General features: G+C 45.1%; 1 protein-coding gene across 4 annotated transcripts in view; it reads right to left on the bottom strand.

The window, feature by feature from the left end:
• KIAA1671 (KIAA1671 ortholog) overlaps positions 1–23,471 on the bottom strand; it is a 64,693-nt gene that overhangs the window by 5,778 nt on the left and 35,444 nt on the right. For 3 of the 4 annotated variants that reach the window (XM_057385123.1, XM_057385122.1, XM_057385125.1), the window contains one exon: positions 4,100–4,218. In XM_057385123.1, coding sequence (XP_057241106.1) covers positions 4,100–4,218 — 119 coding nt within the window. Of the gene's footprint in view, positions 1–4,099; positions 4,219–15,106; positions 15,621–23,471 lie in introns of those variants that run through there. The other variant, XM_057385124.1, reaches the window with a different exon arrangement.

Below are 23,471 nucleotides of genomic sequence, written 5' to 3'. Positions count from 1 at the left end.
TTGATCTCTCTAAGCTGTGGATAATTCATGACCTGCATGAATTATYTGCACTAAATTAATACACAAAATAACTGCAATAATCAGGAGTTTGTTTCCYAGAATTTTTCATGAATACAGGCCTTGCTAGCCAGTAGCAGCTGAAGAAAAATCCCAAAATTTGGATCCAAAAAGAGCAACTTGCACTGGCACGGCTGTCACCCCTGGATTCACAGTGGGCTGGGGATTGGGGTGTATTCCAGGCAGGCAGAGGATTTTTCSTTTCAGCAATGCTGGAGATGTGGGCACCAGGTGGCACCCTAAGGCCGGGCTGAATGGGCAGAGCCTTGGGAAGGAGGGTGGCAGTGCCTGCACCCCGGTGCTGGGATGTTCCCAAGGTATTCCTGAAATTCCTCCCTTGACCCACACTGACAGGAAAGAGGTGCAGGGTCAGCACTGAATGCTGTACACCATTGTGCCTGCCTTTGTTATAGGCTGGAGTATTCCTTGAAACAGCAGGAAGAATCTACWGTCAGTAAAAAATGGGTTGTCTTCCTTTTAACTCCCAGTTCGAAAAAAACCCAAATCCAAAAGATTTAGTTCTGATTTTTCTTCTCCTCTTTATAGCAGTCTTTTCTCACTAAGCACCATTTCCTGAGCACGTATCTAGGAAAACTAGATACTAGATTAGTTCTGATCTTTCTTCTTTCTCCTCTGTATAGCATATGTCTTTTCTCACTAAGCACCATTTCCTGGGCACGTATCTAGGAAAACTGTTCTAAACCTAAAAAAAACCACACATATATCAACATGTGCACATCTTTTAAACMATCAACCTTAATATTTGGTACAGCAATCCCAGGAGAAAAACACTCCTAACTGGATAACAGCATTCCATCAGCACCAGCACATGGTGCAATGTCCARTCTGGCAGAGCAGACACTGCCCAGAGGGTTTCCAGCACACGAGCAGAGGGAATGCTGCTTCCCTCCTTCACCAGTGGGCCCCAGGATAATTAAGAATGGCACTAATGAGCTCTGGGAGAACTTTTTGTCTAGGATTTTTGCTTCAAATGRCATTTGGTATCTGCAGCGTTAGGTTTTAGACCCGCTGCAATATGGAAGARTGGAGAGGGGAGGACAATCCACAGGACCTTTCATGGAAATTAAAGTGTGTGTTGAAAGGATTCTGTTGGATTTGCACAAAAACCCTCTTTCCTGCTACATCTCAGGGCTGCAGCTGATACAATTCACTGAGGTTTTTTAAACTGAAATATCTGAGAGCAAGATGTGACAGAAATCTAGCTGAATTTGCACTGGTTGGTGGTTCCTCACTCACAAACCTTCCCAATGGATTTTTCTTTGGAGTTCCTGCACAATTACAGCCCCACACACCAATCCCTGTGGCACAGCTCACCCCCAAATGTGGGAAGGATGCCTGGAGTCCAAACCCTGTTAGGTACAGTGGATTCTTTCCAGCAAACAGCAAATTAGGGGAGAAATTCCCTTCAGAAAAATGAAATTGGAAAGGTACTTTCAGTTCTCATTACTGAGCTGTATCATGCACCTCTTCCTATTACTTCATTAAGGTTTCAGGGTTTGTGAGCATAGTCACAAGCTGCCCCTGATGTTCCACAGGTGCATTTATAGACATTTCTCTGAGAAATCATCCTTCAYGTGGAACACAAAAACCCAGCAGGATGGTTATCACAATGGGCAATAAACTGACAGCAATCCTCATCTTCAACTGTAATAAAATTTAATTAGTTTTAGCAAGGCAGTGCACAGAGGCCATAAAGGTGTTGCTTCAGCCTCTGAAATGAGGAGTCAGAGCCCTATGGATCCACCACCTAAAACCAATTCCTTTCCTGTAAAAACCAATAACTTTCCTTATGAAGATTGGCCTAATCTAAGGGCTTTCTACAATATCAACTTGGAAAAGCTTACTGAAAGCACTTGAAAAAATTAAAATAGAATCTTTTAGATAAACTAAGAATAATCCAATTATTGCTTCCAAATTGGAGGAGATGGTTTCATATCTGTCCACCCCAAGGAGTTACTGGCCAAAGCTCWCTGGAACCAGCCCAGAGGAGCTCCTTACACTAATTCCAGCAGTGACTCAGTTCTAGATTAAAATGYTCCTTCCTTCACCTTCCAAAAGCTCATCTAGGAAAAAGACCATATTCATCCTGTTGCCATGTAGTTATGGCTCTTTATTTTAAAATTCCCTTCCTCTCCCAGAGAAGTGGTGGAGTCACCACCCCTGCAATGTTCAAATGCCAAGAGGAGGTGGCACTGGGCCATGTGGCTCAGTGGCCATGGTGGGATTCTGGTGATGGTTGGACTCACTGATCCTGGAGGGCTTTTCCAACCTTAAGGACTCTGTGATTCCATGAAGATGAGGTCATTCACAGAAGCACTAATGAAACACTCCTAAAATAATCCCTCCATGGCTCCAATACTGGGAAATGCCCGAGCCTGGGGGTTCCCCCAGCACAGCAGGAGRCTGTGACACCGTTTGGTCCCTGCGGGATGTGACACCACAGGGCTGGCAGGGGAAATGCTCTGAGGGATGTGAGCCAGGCCAAGCAGGAAAACAGGAAAACTGAACCATCAACATCTCCTGTGAGTTCCTGTCTCCAGCTGGGGTGAGGAGGAGGCACCAAAGGCAGAGCCTGCTCAGAGCACCCACAGCAGCATGAGGAGAGTGCCTGCACTGCTCCTGGCAGGGACTTCACATAAAATAAACTGCAGACAAAATGCACGTTCAATATATTCCAGGAAGACTTCCATTATTTAAAGTACATTAATCTCRTTTCTCTTTGAGTGCCTGAATTAATACACCAGTAATTCCCCTGCAATGAGCTGTAAGTCAAAATAAAGCAGAGCAATGGGGTGGCAAAATGCTGAAGAGTCTCTATGCTGTCACCATTACACCACAAAAAAAAGAAAAACCTAAACATTTCTCTCAGTGCTAACAAAATTCTGGCACATGGGACTGAGTTCAATCCTTCAGTGAATCAGAATGTTTAGGGGGAGCTGTTTTACCCAGGGTGGATGGATTGAAATAACTCCAGTGTTGTCTGCTCTGAAGCTGAGAGAAGCACCTTYGTTAAGAAACTGATCTCAGAAATGTCTGTACCATCCTGGAATCCRAGTTAATTTTACAGCAGCCTGGCTGTCACTGTTGGCATTCACTCTCCTGCTGAACCTCGAGCTGGTCGTTACCCTGATTTCATAAGCAATAGAATATTTATAACACGCAGTTCCCAAGTGCAGAACAGAGCAAACATAACTGGCATTAATGTCTGCTGTAAGATCTCAACAAGTATAGCATTAAAAAACAGACAAAATGCTATTTTCATACCACACTGAGCAGACAGGACATGGGTTCAGAGTAGATCAAGCTGTAATTTACACAACAGGTGTGAACTATAAAAAACCTCACACTTTGCTGCTCTAGCTTTATTTCACTAAATCATTTTAAGAACAGAAAAGCATCAGCAATACTCTGCTTCACTCAGCTGATATTCCATTTCATCCTCCACTTCACTGCCAATAAAACACTCGAGAGTCTCAGATGTGGATACAGAGAGATGCACCCTGTGTCACCCCACCTGGGGCCCAGAGTCCCTGTTACAAAGGGATTTTGGTATTCTGCTATTCCAGAGGGATTTTGCCATTCTACTGTTCCAGAGGGATTTTGCCATTCAGCCTACATGGAAATATTGTTGAGGCTGTTAGAGGAATGGCAATGGCAGAAAAATAGATTTATAAACCAATAGCAGATTTTGCCATTCTGCTATTCCAGAGGGATTTTGCCATTCTACTGTTCCAGAGGGATTTTGCCATTCTACTATTCCAGAGGGATTTTGCCATTCTACTATTCCAGAGGGATTTTGCCATTCAGCCTACCTGGAAATATTGTTGAGACTGTTAGAGGAATGGCAATGGCAGAAAAATAGATTTATAAACCAAGAAAACAAATAAAAGTGTCCAAGAACAGGGATCGGAAGGTGCTCCATGGCTGAGGGCTGGGATGAGACATCTTCAAGGTCCTTCCAGCACAAACCACTGTGGGATTTTGGGATTYCTGAGCTGAGGAAAGCCCTGCTGGYYCTCACCTGTCACTGTTGTGCCTCTGCTCGTTCCAGGTGCCGTACTGGCTGTCGGGCTCCTGCACCAGCGTGTCCGTGTCCTTCGCCCCCGCCGGCTGTCTGGAGAAGCATTGCCTCAGCTGGTCCTGCAAAGAAACCTTCTGTCAGTCCTGCAGCCTCTGGCTGAGGGATTCACAGCTTTTATTGGCAATAAGGGGGTGGAATCTATTAAACTTGGCCGACTGGGAGTGAACTGAAACATGGAGAAGTGCTGTGAGCTCGGAATGACAGTCCTCTGTACAATAATTCTCTACGCAATTCTCTGTACAATAATTACAATAATTGTTTTCCTGGGTAAATAATGGATTCTAAATGGAGCTGATGCCCTGGTTTCAGTAACTCCACGCTGCTTTAATATTGCCCTTATCTCAGGTTGCACAGAACTCCTCAAAGCACCTATGCAAGCAAAAGGAATTCTGCTGGGAATGACATTTCACCTCCTCAAGCACAGCAGGCAAACATCAACACCACTCTTCTTTTCCTGAGTTTAATAAAAAGACCCATTTTTTTTTTTGTCTGAGCTTTCTTTGGAAGACATTCAAAATAAAATGCATAAATAAATAAACAAGCACAGGGCCAGACACAAAAAGCCTTCTACAAACTGATGTAACATCCAAACCCAAGGCAGGACAGCCCACGGTGKGTTTGCTTTGTTCTGTTCTGACCTCCCCTTTCCTGACTGTTTTTATTTCATGGATCTCCTGCTTTCCTAAGAAAAGAGTGGATCCCAGGCCCGCCCCTTTCCAGGGAGAGAAGTGGGTCAGTGCTGGCACCCCAGATTTGCAGCACACCAATGTCAACACAGCCCTGCAGTTGTGCTGAGTTACTCAGGGAGCTTCGAGAGCTCCCAAAATCCTACACTGGGAGCAGATAATTAACTGTTGGTCCCTTTCACCTTCATTACCCTGAACAAATACAAACATGGCTTTCAGCTCCASATCAGCTTTGCTTATCAAGATTTTATCTGACAGCAAATTACATGGTTTTCCACCTGCCCTTGGAAAAATCCAAGGATTTTTCTCTATAAATACCCCCTGCCTCAGACCCACCGAGAAGAACACGTTTGCTAGGACTAGAACACATATCTTCCTCTTCAGATAGCACACACGAAGTAACAACGATTAAGAAATCCCATATTTAATATGTAGAATTCCTTCATATTATTGAGGGGTAAAAAAAAATTGCATGTTTTCTTGTTTCCTTAATTTTGTACACCTAAAGAATGCTGCCTTAAGACTACAAAACCATTAAGGATAATTCACCAGCACTGATACTTGGCTACTGAAGAAGTCCCACAACACTTCCATCTCTCATATCCGGTTTTATTTCCCAGTGGCCAAGGCCACTCTTCAGCCCCATTGTGCTCTTTACTGCTGATAAAGCATTTGTTTTAATTCAGAGAGAAAGAAACCACAAAAGGCTCCACCACTTACCCCAACTATCACCACGTAGCTCAACGTTAAAGACCAAATTGAATTCTGTTTGTAACACTCAAGTAAAAYGGGCTCAGTTTGTGATTTACATGGAACAGACATTTCCTGCTTTTCATATTCCAGATATGCCCGCAGCCCCAGAATTCAGTGGTTCTTACACTTTGTACAATCAGAGGACTGTTAGGGTTGGAAAAAAACCTCAAAAAGATCGAATCCAACCTATCCTATATAGAAATCTAAATACAGACATGTACATGAATGCCTGGAGGCRAGTTAAGCTCTTACATTTCCCAGTCCATGCCAGGTACAAGATTCCAAATGCAAGCCAGGCACACGCTGCTTCCAACACAGGAGATAGTCTGGTGTTTCCTAGGAACCACAGAGCATTTCCTCCTGCTTGCCTTGGCTGTATGTTTTGCCTTCCACAAATTCCGTCTGCAGCTTCCCAATCCCATGATTTGCTCCAAGAACTCCTGGGCTCAGCTCTCACCAGGGGCCACGACACCTTTGGCCAGTGGCTGCACTTCCAGGAAAGGCACTAACAAATACCAGTGGTTCTTCTCACTTCCCTCCCAACTGTTCACTTTTATTCAACATTTTTTTTTTGCACCTTGATGCTTATCATGAATTTTTTTCAATCCCAATCTCACATCACAAGTTACCCCACTCCTGTGATCAATTTGCACAGCATTTTCCACTGGTTACGACAAAAGCCCGTTACCTCTACACTCCACGTAGACCATTTTATTTGCAATCACTCATACTGTTTCTAGCAGAAATCGGACTAAAAAGCTTAGAAAGAGGAACAGGAGCAGAAGAAAAGCAATTTTTGCCCTGTTGCAGCAGGGAGCCCTTGTTTACACATTCTGAGTTATCGGGGCCGTGGGGGCTGTACAGGAGGGGTGTGGACAGCCCAGATAACAACGGCTCAGCAGCCACAGGGGTGAAGTTTAGATYCAAAGGCACCATTCCTGTGAAGCCTCAGAAATTCCTGAGCTTTTTTTTTTTTTCATTCCTGGCCAGAATGACACAATTAGCAGAGTTATTCTCTGTGCCAAAACCAAAACAAGCCTGAAAAAGAAATAAAATTACTGCTTCTAAAGACATTGTTAAATTATGTTTAATACAACAAAGTCTAAAYAAGAGGAACACAACACTCCAARCTCTAGGAAAATTTRAGGAAAAACASTCCAAACTCTAGGAAAATTATGTTCTACAGACTTTGTTATATTCAGAGCTATTATTTCATTTTGCTTCTGGAGGAAGCTGCTTATTTCAAGACAACAGCGTCCTTCCCTAACAGGCCCTTTCAACACGTACTTTTTTAAGGTGCCAAAAGATTAATTGGAAAAAATAAACGTTCTCTAGGTACCAAGCACAAAAATGAGTGGGAAGAGGAGCTGATCCTCTCCTTGGCTGGTGGAGGAGGTGTTGGCTGGGGGCACCGAGGGCGGTGCAGAAAAGCAATTTATAGCCTRTGCAGCAGCTCGGAGGAGAGGGGGTGCTGAGGAAGGAAGTGACAACAAACCAGGAAGATTCTCCTTGCCAGAAGGGGATTATTAGCAAGAAGGAAGAGTTTTAGCTCTTCTTTCAAAGATCTCTTTTCTGTCATTGTCACCACACTCCTGAAAGACTCATGGCCATCAATACGTTAAGCCAGGCCAGGTACAGCCATTTCACCCATAAACAGAATATTCAGGAAACTGGAAAACCAATCATTCCAAAGGAAAAAACAGTAAACAGGGGTCTGGTGTCTTTTAAGCATGGACAATAAAGCCAAATTAGGACTTTTCTAATTTATAATGACAGAAAAATCTCACAAATCAAATAAAACCCACACCCAACMCAGGTTTCAAATGCTGTAATTCTCCCAGCTTTGATCTTTAACTTCCCAATTCTTACACCAGGAGCCAGCAAAAAAAAATCTACTTAATTTTTCTATTAAAAAAAAAAAGCAGCTGAGCTGTGTCCTGCTTTGCCTCTGGTTCTTTTTCTAAAATGAGCCATTATGATTATGCCTCTTTCAGTCCTCCCTTGGAATTAAACTGGGCTTGGCTACAGTCCAGAGCTGATTACTCCTGCAATTTCCCGTTCCTGAAAATGATGTGAGCACAACATTGGTCCCACCAGCCCCAAAATTACCCCTAACTCTGGGTCAGTGCAGTGTTTATACGAAAAACCCTCCTGCACTGATGGGAAATGAAGACCTGGCACAGGAGGAGCAGAAGCTCTGAGAGATCTCCTGAGTCAGAAGCTGCACAGACAGTTTCAAAAATATCTTTGTTTGCCAAGGAGCCCGAGACATCAGCCAGCCAAAGTGACAGCCCACAGCTTGAGTGTGAACGTTCAGAGCTAAATTCCACTGGCATGGGTTGGATATGAAGAGGAACTGCACAATGGAAGGAAGTTTTGACCATCTGCCTTCTTAATACACAACTTGGAGAAAAAATGGTGCTGATTTCTTAAAAAGGGCMCTTTTTAAAATATTTTCTGCCCCCTTATTTTCATTAAAGAAGTAAAATGTGGTCAAATTGTCCCTTAAGTGTGACACTGCATTTTAGCAGAGCTCCCAAGTCCTTACAAATCCAGAAAAGTATTCCAGCTATTCCCTGGCAGCATGCAGGAAGACAGCCATAGACTTCCTCCATCTATTCATATTTTATGATATTATTTTGTAGTTGACTCTGCTTTGAACAGGATGCTGGGCTCAATGACCTCCAAAGGTCCTTCATAACCTAAATTATTTTCTACAATTATTCTAAGCATTCTAAGGATAAGAGTTTAACTATGTATTTTGGAGCACTAACAGAATTATCAGACYGTAACACCAGATTGAAACCAACCAACACTGAAAATCCCACCACAGTGAGAGGGTCTGTGGGTCACAGCCCAAGGATTTTAATTTGGAAGTACTCAAATGCCAGTACAGCAAGTKGGAAGAGGATCCCAGCATTTCCATCTGTACTTACTATCCATCCAATGAATGCTGCCCATAAGGAATAAGTCATGGCTCCAGCTCCCGTTAATTCCCAGCAATCAGGTGGATTCAGACTGGTGAGATCAACCAATTCCGKGTTTTAATTAATTGCTGGACAGAGTCAGTGCTTCAGGGAACGTCCCAGGCTGAGGCAGCACCTTCTGCCCTCACCCTCCCTGCTGCAGCCCCAGATAAAGAGTTCCAGGAACTGCCCAGCTTCTCCCTGAGCTCAGGGATGAGTTACAGACTTCCAGCCCCCCCAAACACCCTGGCCAGCACATCAGCCTCAAACAGGGCAACACTGCACCGTCCCTGGAGAGCAGCCCCAAGAGCAGGGACAGAATTCATGGAACGAATCCATCTCAGAACCTCCAGGTCTTTACACCATGACACAGCCACCTCCAGTGTGGTCAGCAGGCAAGGAGATGGCAACGAGTGGCTGTGGTGTCTGCTCAAGAGGAATGTCCCTCTGTGGGGTGTCCTGCTCTGGGATTCTCAGGAGCTGTTGGAAGGAATCCAGWGGARGCTGTGAAGATGATCAGAGGGATGGAGCAGCTCTCCCATAAGGAAGGGCTGAGAATTTGAGTTGTTTGGCCTGGAGAAGGGAAGGCTCCAGGGAGACCTTACTGTGGCCTTCCAATATCTGAAAGGGCTCCAAGAGAGCTGGGGAGAGACTCTGGATAAGTAGGAATGGCTTCCCATTGACAGGTATAGATTAATGTTAGAAAAACTCTTCCCCATGCAAGCACAGATGCCCAGAGAAGCAGTGGCTGCCCCATCCCTGGAATTGTGCAAGACCAGGTTGGACAGGGCTCAGAGCAACCTGGCACAGAGAAAGATGTCCCTGCCCATGGCAGGGGGTAGAACTGGATGATGTTTAAGGTCCCTTCCAACCCAGATCATTCCAAGATCCCACTGGCCCTGCTGCATCCTGGGCTGGGGAAGACGAGCTGGTTTAATGTGAAAAACTGGAGCTGCTGCTGCTGCTGAATTCACAAGCAAYGCCTGGAGAAACACACGTGTGCCCCACGTGACTGCAAGCACTCACACAACACATTTAGCTCCCTTAGATCCYGAGGAGCTGCACTGCTCTGCTCAGAAATCCTTTAAATAATAGATGTTTCCCTCTCCCATGGGCAGTGGAGTACGTTCCAGTCCCACGGTACCAAGCATCTCATAAATGCCATCAGCCCCGACAGCCTCCCTGTTGCTATGCAACCCTGGGCTGCCTCTCCATATGTGTTTTCCCTGCCTCTTCCACGGGGATAYGATACCCAACCACCAATTACATCCCTGATGCTGAAGCCTGACAGCATTTCCCTTACGAAACACGGGTTGTTTTTAGAGGGTGACTGGTCTGAATTYTCCACCTTTTTGTTGCTTCCCTGTTGATGCACAGGCCTGAATCCCAACCCCTTCTTGCTGGAAAGACATAGCAAAAAATGCTGCAAAGCAGATGCAACCAGCAAAGGGGCTACAAGAGAGCTAAAGGGGGCTTTGGACAAGGAGGGGAATGGTTTTAAACTGGCATAGGGCAGGTTTAGATTAGATATTAGRAAGAAATTCTKCCCTGTGARGGTGGTGAAGCCCTGGCACARGKTGCAGSRCCAAARAGAGACCCAGAGTCCACCCAGCATCGATTTAGGCCACAACAGAGAATGTGGTCAAATTAATGCAGATGAAGTTGGTTTTGCCAGGGATCTGGTTACAATCATGCAGTGACATCAGCTGCCTGTTCCTGGCACTGTTATCCTCCTCATTCCACCGAGGATTTCAAAGACATTTGAGAGTTTGCCACTTTTTCTACCCTGAAAATGGAGCTGCTCTGCCCCGCTGTGAACACTCACCACACACACATCAGGTGGTTCARGGCAAGGCTGAAGATGGAGCAGAGGTTGACTCGATGTGTGAAAAGCAGATGAGAACCAAATTCTAAATATAAGTCATGCTAGGGCTGACAGCACTTCCTCTGAGAGGTGGGAACATACAACACCACAGCACAGCAGAAGAGCCAGCTGGGAACATCTTAAAAACCTCTCCCTGTAGCATCAGATTAAATTTCCTTTTCAGCCACAGGCAGCCAAGCTGGTAAGAAATGAACCCCCAAAAAAGCCAAGGCAGCAGGAAGGAGCCAGAAGCTCCCTCAAGAAGATCCTGAGAATCCAGGCTTTCTCCAGGACACGTGTAACTCCCATCAGTGCTAATAAAAGCTGGCACTGAGCGTGGAAAAGGATCCCTCCACTTCAACACTGCAAGAGGCACAAGCCAGAACAAGGTGATTTCATACCGGGATGCCAAGAAGGGAATAGATTTTGCTTTTTTTGAAAAGCTGCATAGTTGAAACCAACACCACCTACTCAAAATGCTGCATTTCGCAGCTCTTCTGCACAGTTAACCTCTCTCCACAGAAGACACAAGCTAAACTTCAAACAAACATTCCTGGGAAGAAGTGCTCCTTAGCTTAAAGCCTGGAATTAAAGATGTACAGAAAGTGGTAGGATTTCCTGACAACAAGTGAATAACAAACGTGCTCATTTCAACACACAGCTCAGAAGATGTTTCAGGAGACAGCAGCCAAAACACACACACAGTCACCCCCAGCACTGAACACCAGGAGTGTTTACCAAAACTATGACAACRTTACCAAATTTMATTAAAWRTGGATTGCCAGGACAGGGAAGYTGTGGCTGCCCCATCCCTGGAAGTGTCCAAGGCCAGGYTGGAACAATCTGGGATAGCAGAAGGTGTCCCTGCCCATGGCAGGGGGTGGGAYYGGATAATTTTAAGRTYGCTTTCAAGCCAAATCCTTCTGGGATGTTATGATTCTAAGGCTTGTGTTCAGAGAAGATTTTATAATACAATTTATTTCCCCTGAAAGCTTCACTTAGAGCTTAAAAAAAACCCGAAAAACCAGCAAAGTGGATGAGAACAAAATATCAGCCCGAAATCTGTTTATGCTGTTTTTTTCTTGTTTAAGAGCATGATAAATATCAACTCCTTGCAGTCAGCCTAAGTGAAATCACAGAGTAAAGTCATTTAAATAATTATTCCTGTCAAAATAACAAGAACAACAAGGGCAGCCACCAAATGCCCATCACTATGGGTTTCTGGCCCAGATTTATCTGCCAGCTACGTTCATGGCCTGTTAAACCAAAGAGAAGTTATTAAGAATGAAAAAGCAGGAACTGTTTCAGCACTGGCCCTTGTATCTTCATTAATTAAAACTGAACAGCTTCACTCCTCCCCCCACCCCCAAACAAGACAAACAACTCATTTTTAAAGCCTGCTTGCTGCAAACTTCCCCCTACCCTAACAGTTCCCTGGCAAATTAAAGATAAAACTTAAAGATTTAAGTTCCATTTACTGATAGCACCAAAAAGTTATTTTTGAGAACAATTCAKAGTGTTCTTGGTGAATATTAGGGCAGAACAGTTCAGCAGCTATTCACTGTAGGGTCTGTACCTATTCCAAGTTCAGAATTGAAGTGCCAGCTTGTAGTAATTTCTTTTTACAAATCCTTTGTTGAAGGATGTTCACCACAAAGGACAAACTTTTGCAGACAGACTTGGGTATGACAGGCACAGCAGATGAAAGCTCTTTTATAAGCAGAGACAAAGACACAGGTCAATGCAGATGTGGAACTCAAACCAGGACCATCACCTGCTCCAGAAAGGGATTCTGTTCTAAGGGAAAAGTCAGAGTCCATCAACTTTCCCCAGGAATGAGCTGCACAAGCTTAGGCTGGCTTAGAAACAGCTGGGAAGATAAATGAAAAATAGGATGGAAATTTCAGCYTCTAGCAGGGAAAGGGCTATAGAATGGAACAAAAGCCCTCAGCAGGACTGAGTGCCCTCCTAGAACATCTGGGACATGTGCAGCAAACAAATCACTCCACTTCCAYCCTTATGTTAGAATTATATTAAAAACTGAATCTAAACTAAGTAGCGGTGATGCTGCCAGATGCATTTTGAATGAAAATCTCATTCTCTTTCACTGCCCAGTACACCAAAAGCAAACCAATACAAAATGCACTTTGATGTTATTTTTAGCACATATCRGAGCAACTCAAGTAAAACCCATCGAGCACTCTCAGCCCCAGAATTCATCTTTCCTGTTCTGTGTGAAACCCCTGTGAGGTTTTCCATGACTTTTTTAGCAGTCTAAGTGGAGCCAAAAGCATCAAACAACTGYCCTGGTTTTATTGTATGGCAACAAACCTCGAGACCTAGAACAGTGCTGGCTGTGAAACCAGATCTCACACCTATAATAGAACCATGACTGATAGACCCTGATTAAATCAGAGGCCATGTTTAATGCATGTTTCTCTGCTCCTCTTACAAAGACACTGAGCTGATGACATCAGATGAAAACGGACAATTAGCTCAATAAAAATACCTGAAAGGAAAATCAGCTTCTATTTAAAAAGTCTCACTGCAAAGTAAAAACTTCTGCAAGCTCAGCTACGGATTCGCAGATGTGAGATTGAAGAAGTTTATTCACGCAGACTTAAACTGCGCTGCCTGAGTTGAATTTGGACAGGTTTYCTTGCCTTGTACAGTGCCAAGTTCTCCACCAGTAGCCACCAGTGACCGCAGAAAAGGGAGCTGGGAGCCCCTGGCTGTGTCAGGCAGGAGTTCTCAGCAGTTTCTTGTTTAAAAACTCCATCAGCACTGAGTGAATGCTCCACACTACAGCCCTGAAGGAACACATGAGTCAGTTTATWTGAATTACTCGCTTTTTACTCATTTCAGATTTTTTTTGTAGCACAATGTCAGTAGTTCTAAGGACTAAGACAGGATACTGTTGCAATCAGATAAAGAACTACCAGTTCCAAGTCTGTATTCACCCATTATTTGCCACAGATGGAACTGCACCAACCACAAACTTCTTGGAGCGCTGAGACCTTAAGTTAAGCCCAAGTGAAACCAAATTCACAGATAAAGCCAAACACAAGCAAAATTCCTGCTGAAACTGAGGAACAGCAGCTCCAGCACYGTCACCAGTSACTTAAGTGAAAAGGTCACCCCGTGTCTCCCGATTTCTGCTCCGTAAGCAGGGCTGTGTAGGACAGCAGAACACTTGTCCTCTGCAGGTTTCACATTCCCATTTTTCAGCCTTCTTTTACACTGGTTGTTCATTCAGGCGATTCCAATAAATCTAAAACACCAGCTTAAAAAAGAAGCCAAGAGAACTTCACCACGCTAACACTGTAACAGTGGTTACCAAATATTTTCCCCTTCATTCTTTTGTGCTTACTTGACACTATTTTCTTTCTTTCCCAGTCTGTCCAAACAGGACATGGATAGCAAGCTGGGACAGAAATGCTCTACCCAGAGCTGATACAGAGCACTGGAAACAGCCATATTCAAACACCACACCTGCCCAAGGAATGCAGCGTCACCTGCACTCATTCCCTGAGCAAACCCTGCGAGGCCGCAGCAGAGCTGYGTGTGTTTACACTTCACAGTGAGTAACTGTTTTGTTTCATAATAAAAAAAACCAAAACATTTCAGCCACTTCAGAGAGTTGGGATTTACCCACATGTTGGCACCAAGGCTTGGGGCCCCTTTCCACACAGCCACAGTCACTCACTWCCCACTGGTCAAACACTGGGTTTAAATCACCAGTTTCAGGTATGACTTAAATCCCCAGTTTCAGGTACAACTCATGTTTTCAGCTCCTCTCCATGAAATAAACCAGAATGAATCAGATTTGCTTCCCTGTCACTCCCTATCACCCCAAACTTGCTGCTTGTGTCTGAACTGGAATTGGGGGTGTTAATAATTTTTGGGAGGATCATGGCAGCCCCAGCCCACAGGAAACCAGCCTCTCCTCCACCACTCTGCCATGCCATGGAATACAGACAGTCCTTCCTGAAAACCTGGAAGCTAATGGAAAAGGGAGGGGAAAGGGCTCTATCAGGCACACAGCCATGGGGAATCAAGAGCTCTTTGCCTTTTCCTTTGCTCCCAAAAACTGCACCCTGTCTCTCCCACACCACAGCCATCACACGTCACATTGACCCTATTGCTTCTGTGGCATGACAAAGTAGGAAGCATTCTGAGAAAAAAACAYCTCTTTTTCAATAGAAGAAGGGAATAATGATCATTTATGTTGCCTGCATAGTGACAGCACTTCATTCTTCTTACAAATTTAGCTTCATGCATTTTTTACTGAAAAATCACAAATATACTGAAGCACACCCAAAGCTGGGCTGGCCTGTGCTGGGGAACTGACCAACACCAGCCCAGTTTCAGATTAACTTTSTCATTTCAGRCMAATAYTTGTCCTACCTTACTGTCTTGCCACAAAAATCAACCACATTTTCCCCACTCTCCAACCCCTTGATTCCCTGGCAAGTGAAAACATCCACCTGCGCTGCAGGAAGAAAGCAGCTGGGAGCAGACAGACAGACAGCACTATCTGGAGGTGTTTTGGGGGCTGTTTTTAGATGGAAAAGCAGACAGGGGGTAGGTTATGTTATGAGATAAAATACTGCAAACAAACCCGGGGGTTTGCACTGTATTCTCTCCCTTGAAGGTCTCAAAAAGGTGCATCGCTTACAAGCTCGGGTGGCTCTGAACTGGGCTGCCTCTTCCTCAAAGAGGAAAACCTCTGCTGACTCCGTACTGAAAACCTTCGGAAGGACTCTCTGCTCCGGGATGCAAAGTGCCTGAAGGAAGAGGTTCTCTTGAAGGGAGTCCTGGTGCCACCTTCCCCGCCACTCCGCTCATGAGCCACCGCAGTAGTGACTAAATTTAGTGCTTCCTGCAAGGATCTCCGCACTGTGCCCATCCACTGGGTCATGTGAGTTTGTGCCACTGTCAGTTTGTCTCCAAGGTAATCCATTTTTTTTTTCCAGCAGAGATGAGATATCAATATTCAGTAGCAATTAAAATATATTCTCCTTAACAACCCTGATTTATTTTGCGAAAAGTGATTCCGTGTATAAAATATTTCCGGCTAAGGTAAACAGCATAGCACTATCACCCTCAGCATATTMCTAAAATTAAATAACCAGAGATGTGAGGTGGGAGATTGGTATTTGTCAAGTAGGAAAAAATAAAAGACTTYTCCTACTTACAATCAGCTTTCCAGAGTTCCATCAAAATATGCTTAATTCAGCCACGTTAAAGAGATAAATCAATGTTTAAATCCTGACACAGTCACTTGAAATGAGTCCATTTGCAAGCAGAGATTTAGGCTCTTATTCTCTCATTTCAGAACAGGAAAAGCAACTCCCTTTTTAAGCCAAGTTTTTGTTTTGCTGTAAATATCAGAAGGATAAAACAAATCTTATTCTCCTGGCTCGGCCACTTGTCAGGTGAGAGTACGCTGACCAAAGTTCTGGCGCTCCTATACAATCCATTTAGCAGCAAATCGATTCGATCTTCTAAACAATAAATCCAGATTCTTCCCAAAAAAAACTCTGCAGAAGGGTGTCAGCAGCAGCAGCGACAGCAGAATACCATCCTTGGAACCATCCTGGAGCTCTCCCCTGGCAGAACTGCGGAGCGGAGCTGGAGGAGGCTGAAGGGGAAGCGTGTCCTGCCTTCCCCACGGGACTCGCTGGCTGCTCAGAGCCTGCCAAAAGAGCTGCTGGATGACATCAGCTCCTCTGCTTGCAGGAGGGCTCCCAGTCGAGGGACAAACGCGTGGAACTGTCCCCACTCCTCCTCTCGTCGAGCAGCTCTGGATGCGCAGCTGTTTGCAGCCCGGTCTGGCTCCGGGGCAGGGTCTGCTCCCTCCCTGCCAGCGCTCCCAGCTAAAGGCACACGAGGTTACGAGAGGGAGAACTGCTGCCTCTGGAATGCCGATCCCTCCTCTCCTGTCCCTGCCTCGCCTGCGCTCCGGGGAGGAAACAATGAGGAGGTGACCAGCCGCAGAGGTCTGCCCAAGGAAGGATCTGGGCTGGGCTTTATTATAGTACAGGCAGGGTTCCCATGGCAACGCAGGGAACAGCATCTGCTGGCTCCGGAGCAGGCAGGAGTTGCACAGATCTATTGGAATGATTCATAGTTTGCGTATGTCACGTGGATTTACTGATTTTAACCCTTCCTGGGGAACACGGCTCTGCCGGGGAACGTCTCCCACCCACGCCGGAGGATTCCCACCGGGATGGGGACACACCTACACCCCCGTGCTGCTGCTCAGCGGGCACCAGGGCAGTGCCAGCAGCTCTACCTGGCTCRTTGTGCCATTCACGGCCTCCAAGGGGACACGTCCCAGTCCCTGACTGCGCTATCAGCMCAGGATAATGATTAAGCCAGAGGCTCAAACCAAAGCTGAACAAGTCTGACCATTGGAAGTAGTTTTTTTTCCACTTTCCTGTGCTGTTCGCTGTTGTGAGGAAGGGCTCCATGGTTTCCCCAGCTCTGCTCCCTCCCCAGCGAGATGATGGGGTCGGTACCACAAACCCAAAAGGACTGAGGGTACCGAGAGGACCCCATGGGTAAAAGCAGGAGTCACCAGCCATGAAATTCMTGGGAACAGCCCACTTTGGAGGACAGCAGGAATAAAAGCAATGGGTTGAAATCAATCAATCAAGTTCATGACGTAAGTTTGGACTTGAAAGTCCAAAGTCAAGCCAGGACTAGTTCAGGACCGAGGGGAAAGAGGCAAGACAGGCATGTTGGAAGCTGCTCATTCTCCTGTTTGTTCAAGGGGGTTTGTGACTGTTGCTTAACTCACCATACAAAGTACCATGAACTTGCATCACCCTCTGCTCCTCTGAACCATCCAGGAAGAGATTCAATGGAACAAAGAATTTCTAGATAACATTTGATGCAATGGTTCTTGCGTAAGGTTTGTTGTATCAGAAATGTGCCTTGCAGACATGCGTGAACCCAAGATGCCCTGAGGAAATGGGGTGCCTTTCCTTTTAATCTGTTTTTAGGAGCTCAACTCTGCCAACCCATAACTTATCTCCAAGAAAAACTTCAGTGACAAAATGTACCATTCCCTAACTTATTCACATTCAGAAATGAATTTGTTTTGAACATTCTTAAATTAGCAGCCTAATAAAACCCCTCAGTGATAAAATAAAATCCAGAGAAAGCTTCCCCCCCCACACCCTGAAGAGCTGCAGGGTTATTTTTGTATGGAAACGGAAAGAGATACTGTTGACCAGATGCCCCAAGAGCTGGGTGTTTCTTAGATTTGTAAAGAAATGGGAAAAAAAATAAATTATCTACCAGACTTATGGATAAGGCTTCATGAACGATGGAGATCCTGCATCCAAGGCTGGAATTCAAAACTCACTGCACATTTTTATGCTGTTAAATTTAAGTGTGATATTTCCAACATCTGAGCCTTTGCAAGTGCAGYTCTGTGCCTGCTGCAGTGCAGGGATTCTGCACGGGGCACTCTGCCATTCCAGAGGGTTTCAGGCTCCATCTGATGCAGGAGCCCCTGAAATAGCAGCCCCAGAGTTCTGCCTGGAGCTGCCATGTGAGTCAGYCAGCAGCTCCTTCACCTCACCAGGACAGGCAGAGCACTGAAACCCCCTTCTGGGGACAAACAGGGGGAAAGGCACAACCAAATTCCACCCAGGATCCATGGAGCAAGGCATTCCTAAACCAAGGACTCCTCTGATGTGCAGGGAACTTGAAGGATCTGAAAATTCACTRCAGAATAAATTCAGCCCTTTTATTATACCTCCCATGAGATGTTATACCAAATATACCATTTTTTCGTCCTTAGAAGATTGGAAAACTGCTGATTTGAGTCTTTCTGCAATACTAAATTTAGGATTTTCTGGCACCACGTGAACATACTGCTGGGTATTGAAGCATCTAAATTACTGGTTAGATTTACACCTTAATTAACATCAGGGCAAAATGCTTTGGAGGACAATCAGATGCACCCTCACCATCAAATTCAAATGGTTGGGGGKTTTTCCACCACTTCAGCTGAACTTKAGTGGATCAAGATGAGCTTTAAGGTTTCTTCCCTTGAAGGCCATGGGTAGGGGCACCTTCCACTATCCCAGGTTGTTCCAAGCCTTGTCCAACCTGGCCTTGGACACTTCCAGGGATGCTGTGCCAGGGCCTCACCACCCTCACAGGGATGGATTCTCAAACTGGCCCCCAGCCCAGCAGTCCTGGCTGAGTGAGGGTTTGTTCCTGAACAAGAACAGCACAAAATGATCTTCTGCCCTTGACAAATCCGAGTGATTATTTCACCCTGGGTCTGTCAGGAATCTGCAGCGCCCGAAAACAGAGCACATACACACACAGCTACCCAAACTGCATGACTAATTACCTCAGTACAAATGGGACCTCGTTATTCAAACGTCGCTGGGTACTTCCATTATTAACATCTATTCCACCTACAGCCCAAAAACACAACCCTGCACAAAGACCTAACAATCCTTGCTTCTCCCCTCATTCAGTAAAAAACAAAATTCCATGGTTACATTATGTTTTCCAAAAGCCTCTTGCAGCTCATTTTGAGCGTCACCTGCTCTCAGACACGTGTAATTATGTTAATGACTCTGTGGGATTGGAAGGTCAATTTAAAGAAGGCCTGCAAGCAGCATAGCACAGAAAACACAGCCCAGGAGGGGTGGGTGGGACTTGCAGCCTCCTTGTGAGCACCAGTCCTGCCAGTCCATGGGGTTCCCCCATCACTACCTCAATCCCAGTAGCGTGGAACTGGGAATAAAAGACCCTGAAGACCCACCAAGACACCTGGGATTAGTTTTCACCTCGACTGGGAACCCTGAAGGATCCTCTGCCAGCAAAGCAGACAGGACAGAAGGATGGGCAACCTTAGTCTGGACTCTGGCAACTATTTCTGCTTTTCCTTTGTGGGAACCTCAGCCAGGAATTCCCTCTCTGGTGGGTTTCCCCTATCACCACCCCTTCACTCCAATCAGCATTAATTCAGGCATTTCCAAAGGGTTTTCTGTGAGGCACCATCCCACCTTCAAACAGCAGAGCCCAGCTCTTGCAAGGACCACGGGCAGCTCCAGTCCCAGCCCGTGAYACCCAGCACCCCTGGGAGCAGAGCCTGCCCTTGTAAGGCTGTCCTGGCCCTGCATTCCACACCAACTCTCTTTCTGCTTCATTAGTAAGAGAACTTAATTTAACCTCTTGTGCTTGACATGATGGACTATTTAAAGATGCAGCACTGGGCTGGGCTCAGTTGCACGGCTCCAGACTCAATTACTCTTGGGTTTCTCAGACACAATAAACAACCCATGGTTTTACAGGGTCCTTGTTTTTGCCTCTGTATTCTGCATTTTGTAATTGAATTGTCACACTACAAGAAGGAGGAGCGAGTATTCCCAACCATGGGCTGAATTTTTTACATTCAACACTCCGTCACAAAAATTTTACCACATTGCCCTCCAATTCTTATTTAAAGTAAAAAAGCAAAATAAAGTAGAATCCCTGGCCACACATCTGGCAGAGAGAGAYACCCAGCTTGCCCACCATTCCAAGCCAGGAATCCCATGAAACTTAACACAGCCAAAGACAAAAGGTTTTATCTGTTCTGTTTTGTGTCATTTTTTAAATTTTCATGGTGATGCAATAGTACAATTCATTGAGATGCCCAGACAGCCTCACCTGTAGACAGGCAGTCTACAATCAAAAGAAAAAGAAGGGAAAAAAACCAAAAGAGAGGGAAAAAGAGTGGAATGGATGGAGCGTTTTAACACAAGGACTTTGGACAGGGTCCATACAGAGAAATCTCTTTTGTAACCTGAAACCCCAGGTATCTCAATATTTACACCAAATATTTGGTTTTGATTCCTACTTTCATTTTCTATTGAAAACAACCAAGTCACACTCACGGCCACAGCTCTAATTAATGGTTATTCACAATCTTGGACAACTTGCAGAGAGACCTTGGCATTAAAGGTGTTTCACTTGCACACACCAACTACAAGAGGCTGAAATTCCACTTCCAGATCTTTTCCTTCCATTAGGTGATTTTAAAAGCCCTCAGAGGCCTCACAAACCAGTGAACCAGGAGAGGCTGTGGAGGCAACAGGCTCTGCATCAACACTGGTAAAGTTTAAACAAGCACACATTGATATGAGAGGCTTTTAAAGAAAGATGGAAAAGCATTTCATAAAAGATCCTATCAAAGAAGTGCATGGCCACTTTAAAAATCGTAATTTTTAACAGAGGTGGTAAGTGGTAAAAAAAAAACTTAAATCTTCATTCCTTGTTTTCCTTACAGAAGTACCTTTGCGATAAAGAAAAAAAACATTAATAGTTTTCACGATTGAGTGCTTCGCAGACTTGTTTATACCTGCCAAAGTAATTTTTCCATTCTACTGCCATGATGATCCTTGATGGGATCACTGAAAAACTGCACTTTCCCATTTTATTTATAATCAAAAGATCAGCCATCCTTTCTCTGCACAGGATTCTGTGCACTTTTGCAACAGAATGTCATTATTTCAAGATTAATAAAAATCTGAAAACAAAGGTAACTGTGAAATACAATTTTTACTCTTAAGTTTTGAAACAATTTAAACACAACTACCAGTAATAACTGCAATAACCAAAGCACAACAGTGTTCCAGAAAATGTCAATTCTTTTGTCCTCCAAACATTTCTCCTGAACCTAAACAAGGCCCAGTTAAACATCCTGAACATACACAGCTTTTGTGCCTTGAATTGTTTCAGTTTAAAACAAAGCTATCAATGCTAAAGCTGAGGAAACCAGCTAAAAATATACGATGGTGTTTGCAATCAGCATGTCCATAATCCTGCAGCACTTCCTTCCAGCTCAATGGAGGAGGAAAAACTGAAAAAACAGAAACAGGAAATTCCTACAGCACAATTATGCTGGAAAGGRCTAAACCCATTTTCTTTACATTTGTTTATGTCCAAGGGATCCAGCCAAGCAAAAGATGGATAGTTACAAGTTGTTTTTCTTTTTAGTTTGTACAAACAAAAATCCAGGATGAAGATGTCTGCAATGGATCTCCCTGCACCAGGAAGGGAAAACAAAGTAGGGCCACAGCCAGGGCTCTCTTGGGAAGTCCAACATGGGAATGGTTGCTGCTCCATCACTTGAACCAATGGACATGTTAAGCATAGAGAACCATAAAACATCTCTGACAGAGACTTGATGAGCACAGAACATGACTTAAAATACCTCCACCTGCTGAACTTTTCTCCCAGGGCACAGAGGGTGAACACAAAAACCAGCAGGAGAACACGCTGCTCCTGCTCCACACCACCTGTCTGAAGAGATGTCAGCATTTCTTCTCCTCACACAGGGTGTTCAGGAAATCTCCAACTACTGAAGCCTCAGATCTGACTCACAAAATTCAGAGAACGCTTTGAAGGAAGAGCTTTTTTTTTTTTTTTTGTGCAAGGGATTTCCTTCTTTAAAGATCAGTAACAAGGAGCTGCTTCTGAACCCATTCCAGCTGCTCCCAGCGTGATCACAACTGCCTGTCTGAACACTGCTCTTCCATCCTCTCCCTACAAACACAATTCCTTGTGTCTTCCACTCGCATCAGGCACTGCTGGAGGGCAGTAAATAAAATACACCAAACAGCAGCTCTAAGTTAATGCAGCGATTCCTTCCTTAAAACCCATTTTAAGTTGCCATTTGATGATAACAGGAGAGGATTTATTCACCATGGCTGTGTAACACTCAGTGAACACACTTTCCTGTACTTTCAGGTGTCTTTGCTTTTACTGTCTCCTCCTCCTCCCAGACACAGCACAACAGCCCCATGCTCCCACATCCCCCAGGACATGGACAGCACACAATCCACACTGCCTCCCTTTAGAGCAGGGATTTATTACCCTCCACCTCCAATCACTAAACCAAATACCACATTTTTCCAAGCTTCATTCAGGCTCCAGATTAACCTGAAGCCTCATTTTAAGAGCAGCTGTGTCCTGCAGTACAAATCCCATGGTATCCTGAGGAAAGCCCTCTACAAAAAGCTGCTTTCCCCATGCTCGAGCAGTTCCCTAAAAACACCGTTTCCTTTCAGCACAGTAAACACGCACTGGCTGCAGGGACAACTCACCACTGCTGAAAGGACAGGAACAATAGTGGGAACTTGGCTGTCTCCCAGCATCAGCAACACAGACAACAGCTTGGGAAAGCAGGAACTGAGTCAAAACAACTTTAGATCAAAATATTAGGAGGGAYGTCGTGAAGTTACCTCTGCTTTGTGTGTAAAAATGAGGTTTAACAATCCTCTTTAGSCTGTTACAGAATGGTTTGGGTTGGAASGGACYGTAAATATCASCCAGTGCTACCCCTACCATGGCAGGGAYACCTTYCACTRTCCCAGGCTSCTCYAAGCCCTGTCCAGTCTGGCCTTGGACACTTCCAGGGATCCAGGGACAGCCACAGCTTCTCTGGGCAMCCTGTGCCAGGGCCTCACCAMYCTCACAGGGAAGCATATTCACATATTCACTTTTTCAGAAGCATATTCACARTTCCAGACTTAAAAATATGGGGAGGAASGRCAGGCACMGAYAGCCCCAGCTCCAGMTGCTCTGAGCCCAGAAYGACACAGTCACTACAAAGAAATTACCAGGTCTATAAACAATTACATCTTACTCAATGGAACCCTTATTGCGACAAGTTAACCTAGAATGTGCTACTCCATGTGAGCATTTTATGGTAAATTAAACTTAATAGCACACCTCATTAGAACAAAGTGCCTTGCACAGAGCACGTGTCCTTGGGCTGGGAGCGGGGATGTGGCTGYGGGCCAGCAGAGCTGTGTGGTGGAACAGCACTCCCTCGTGTTCCTGCTGGGAACGGGGCTCCTCGGCCAGGCTGACCCGTCTGCCTGCTCTTAGCAATGCCWCAGACACCACAGCTCCTCTTCTACAGCAGCAGCTGGGAATTGGGGAAATGCCTGTCCAGATTTTCCTGTGCAAGGATGTCACTCAGGGTATCTGAAAGGTCACCCAGGTTCTCTGCTCCTGTG

The sequence above is a fragment of the Malurus melanocephalus genome, unplaced genomic scaffold (assembly GCF_030028575.1).
Source record: "Malurus melanocephalus ecotype Western Australia unplaced genomic scaffold, MMel_1.1 scaffold_792, whole genome shotgun sequence".
Lineage (NCBI taxonomy): Eukaryota > Metazoa > Chordata > Aves > Passeriformes > Maluridae > Malurus > Malurus melanocephalus.
The sequence above is the reverse complement of the archived record's forward strand: the minus strand, read 5'-3'. Positions and strand labels throughout refer to the sequence as shown.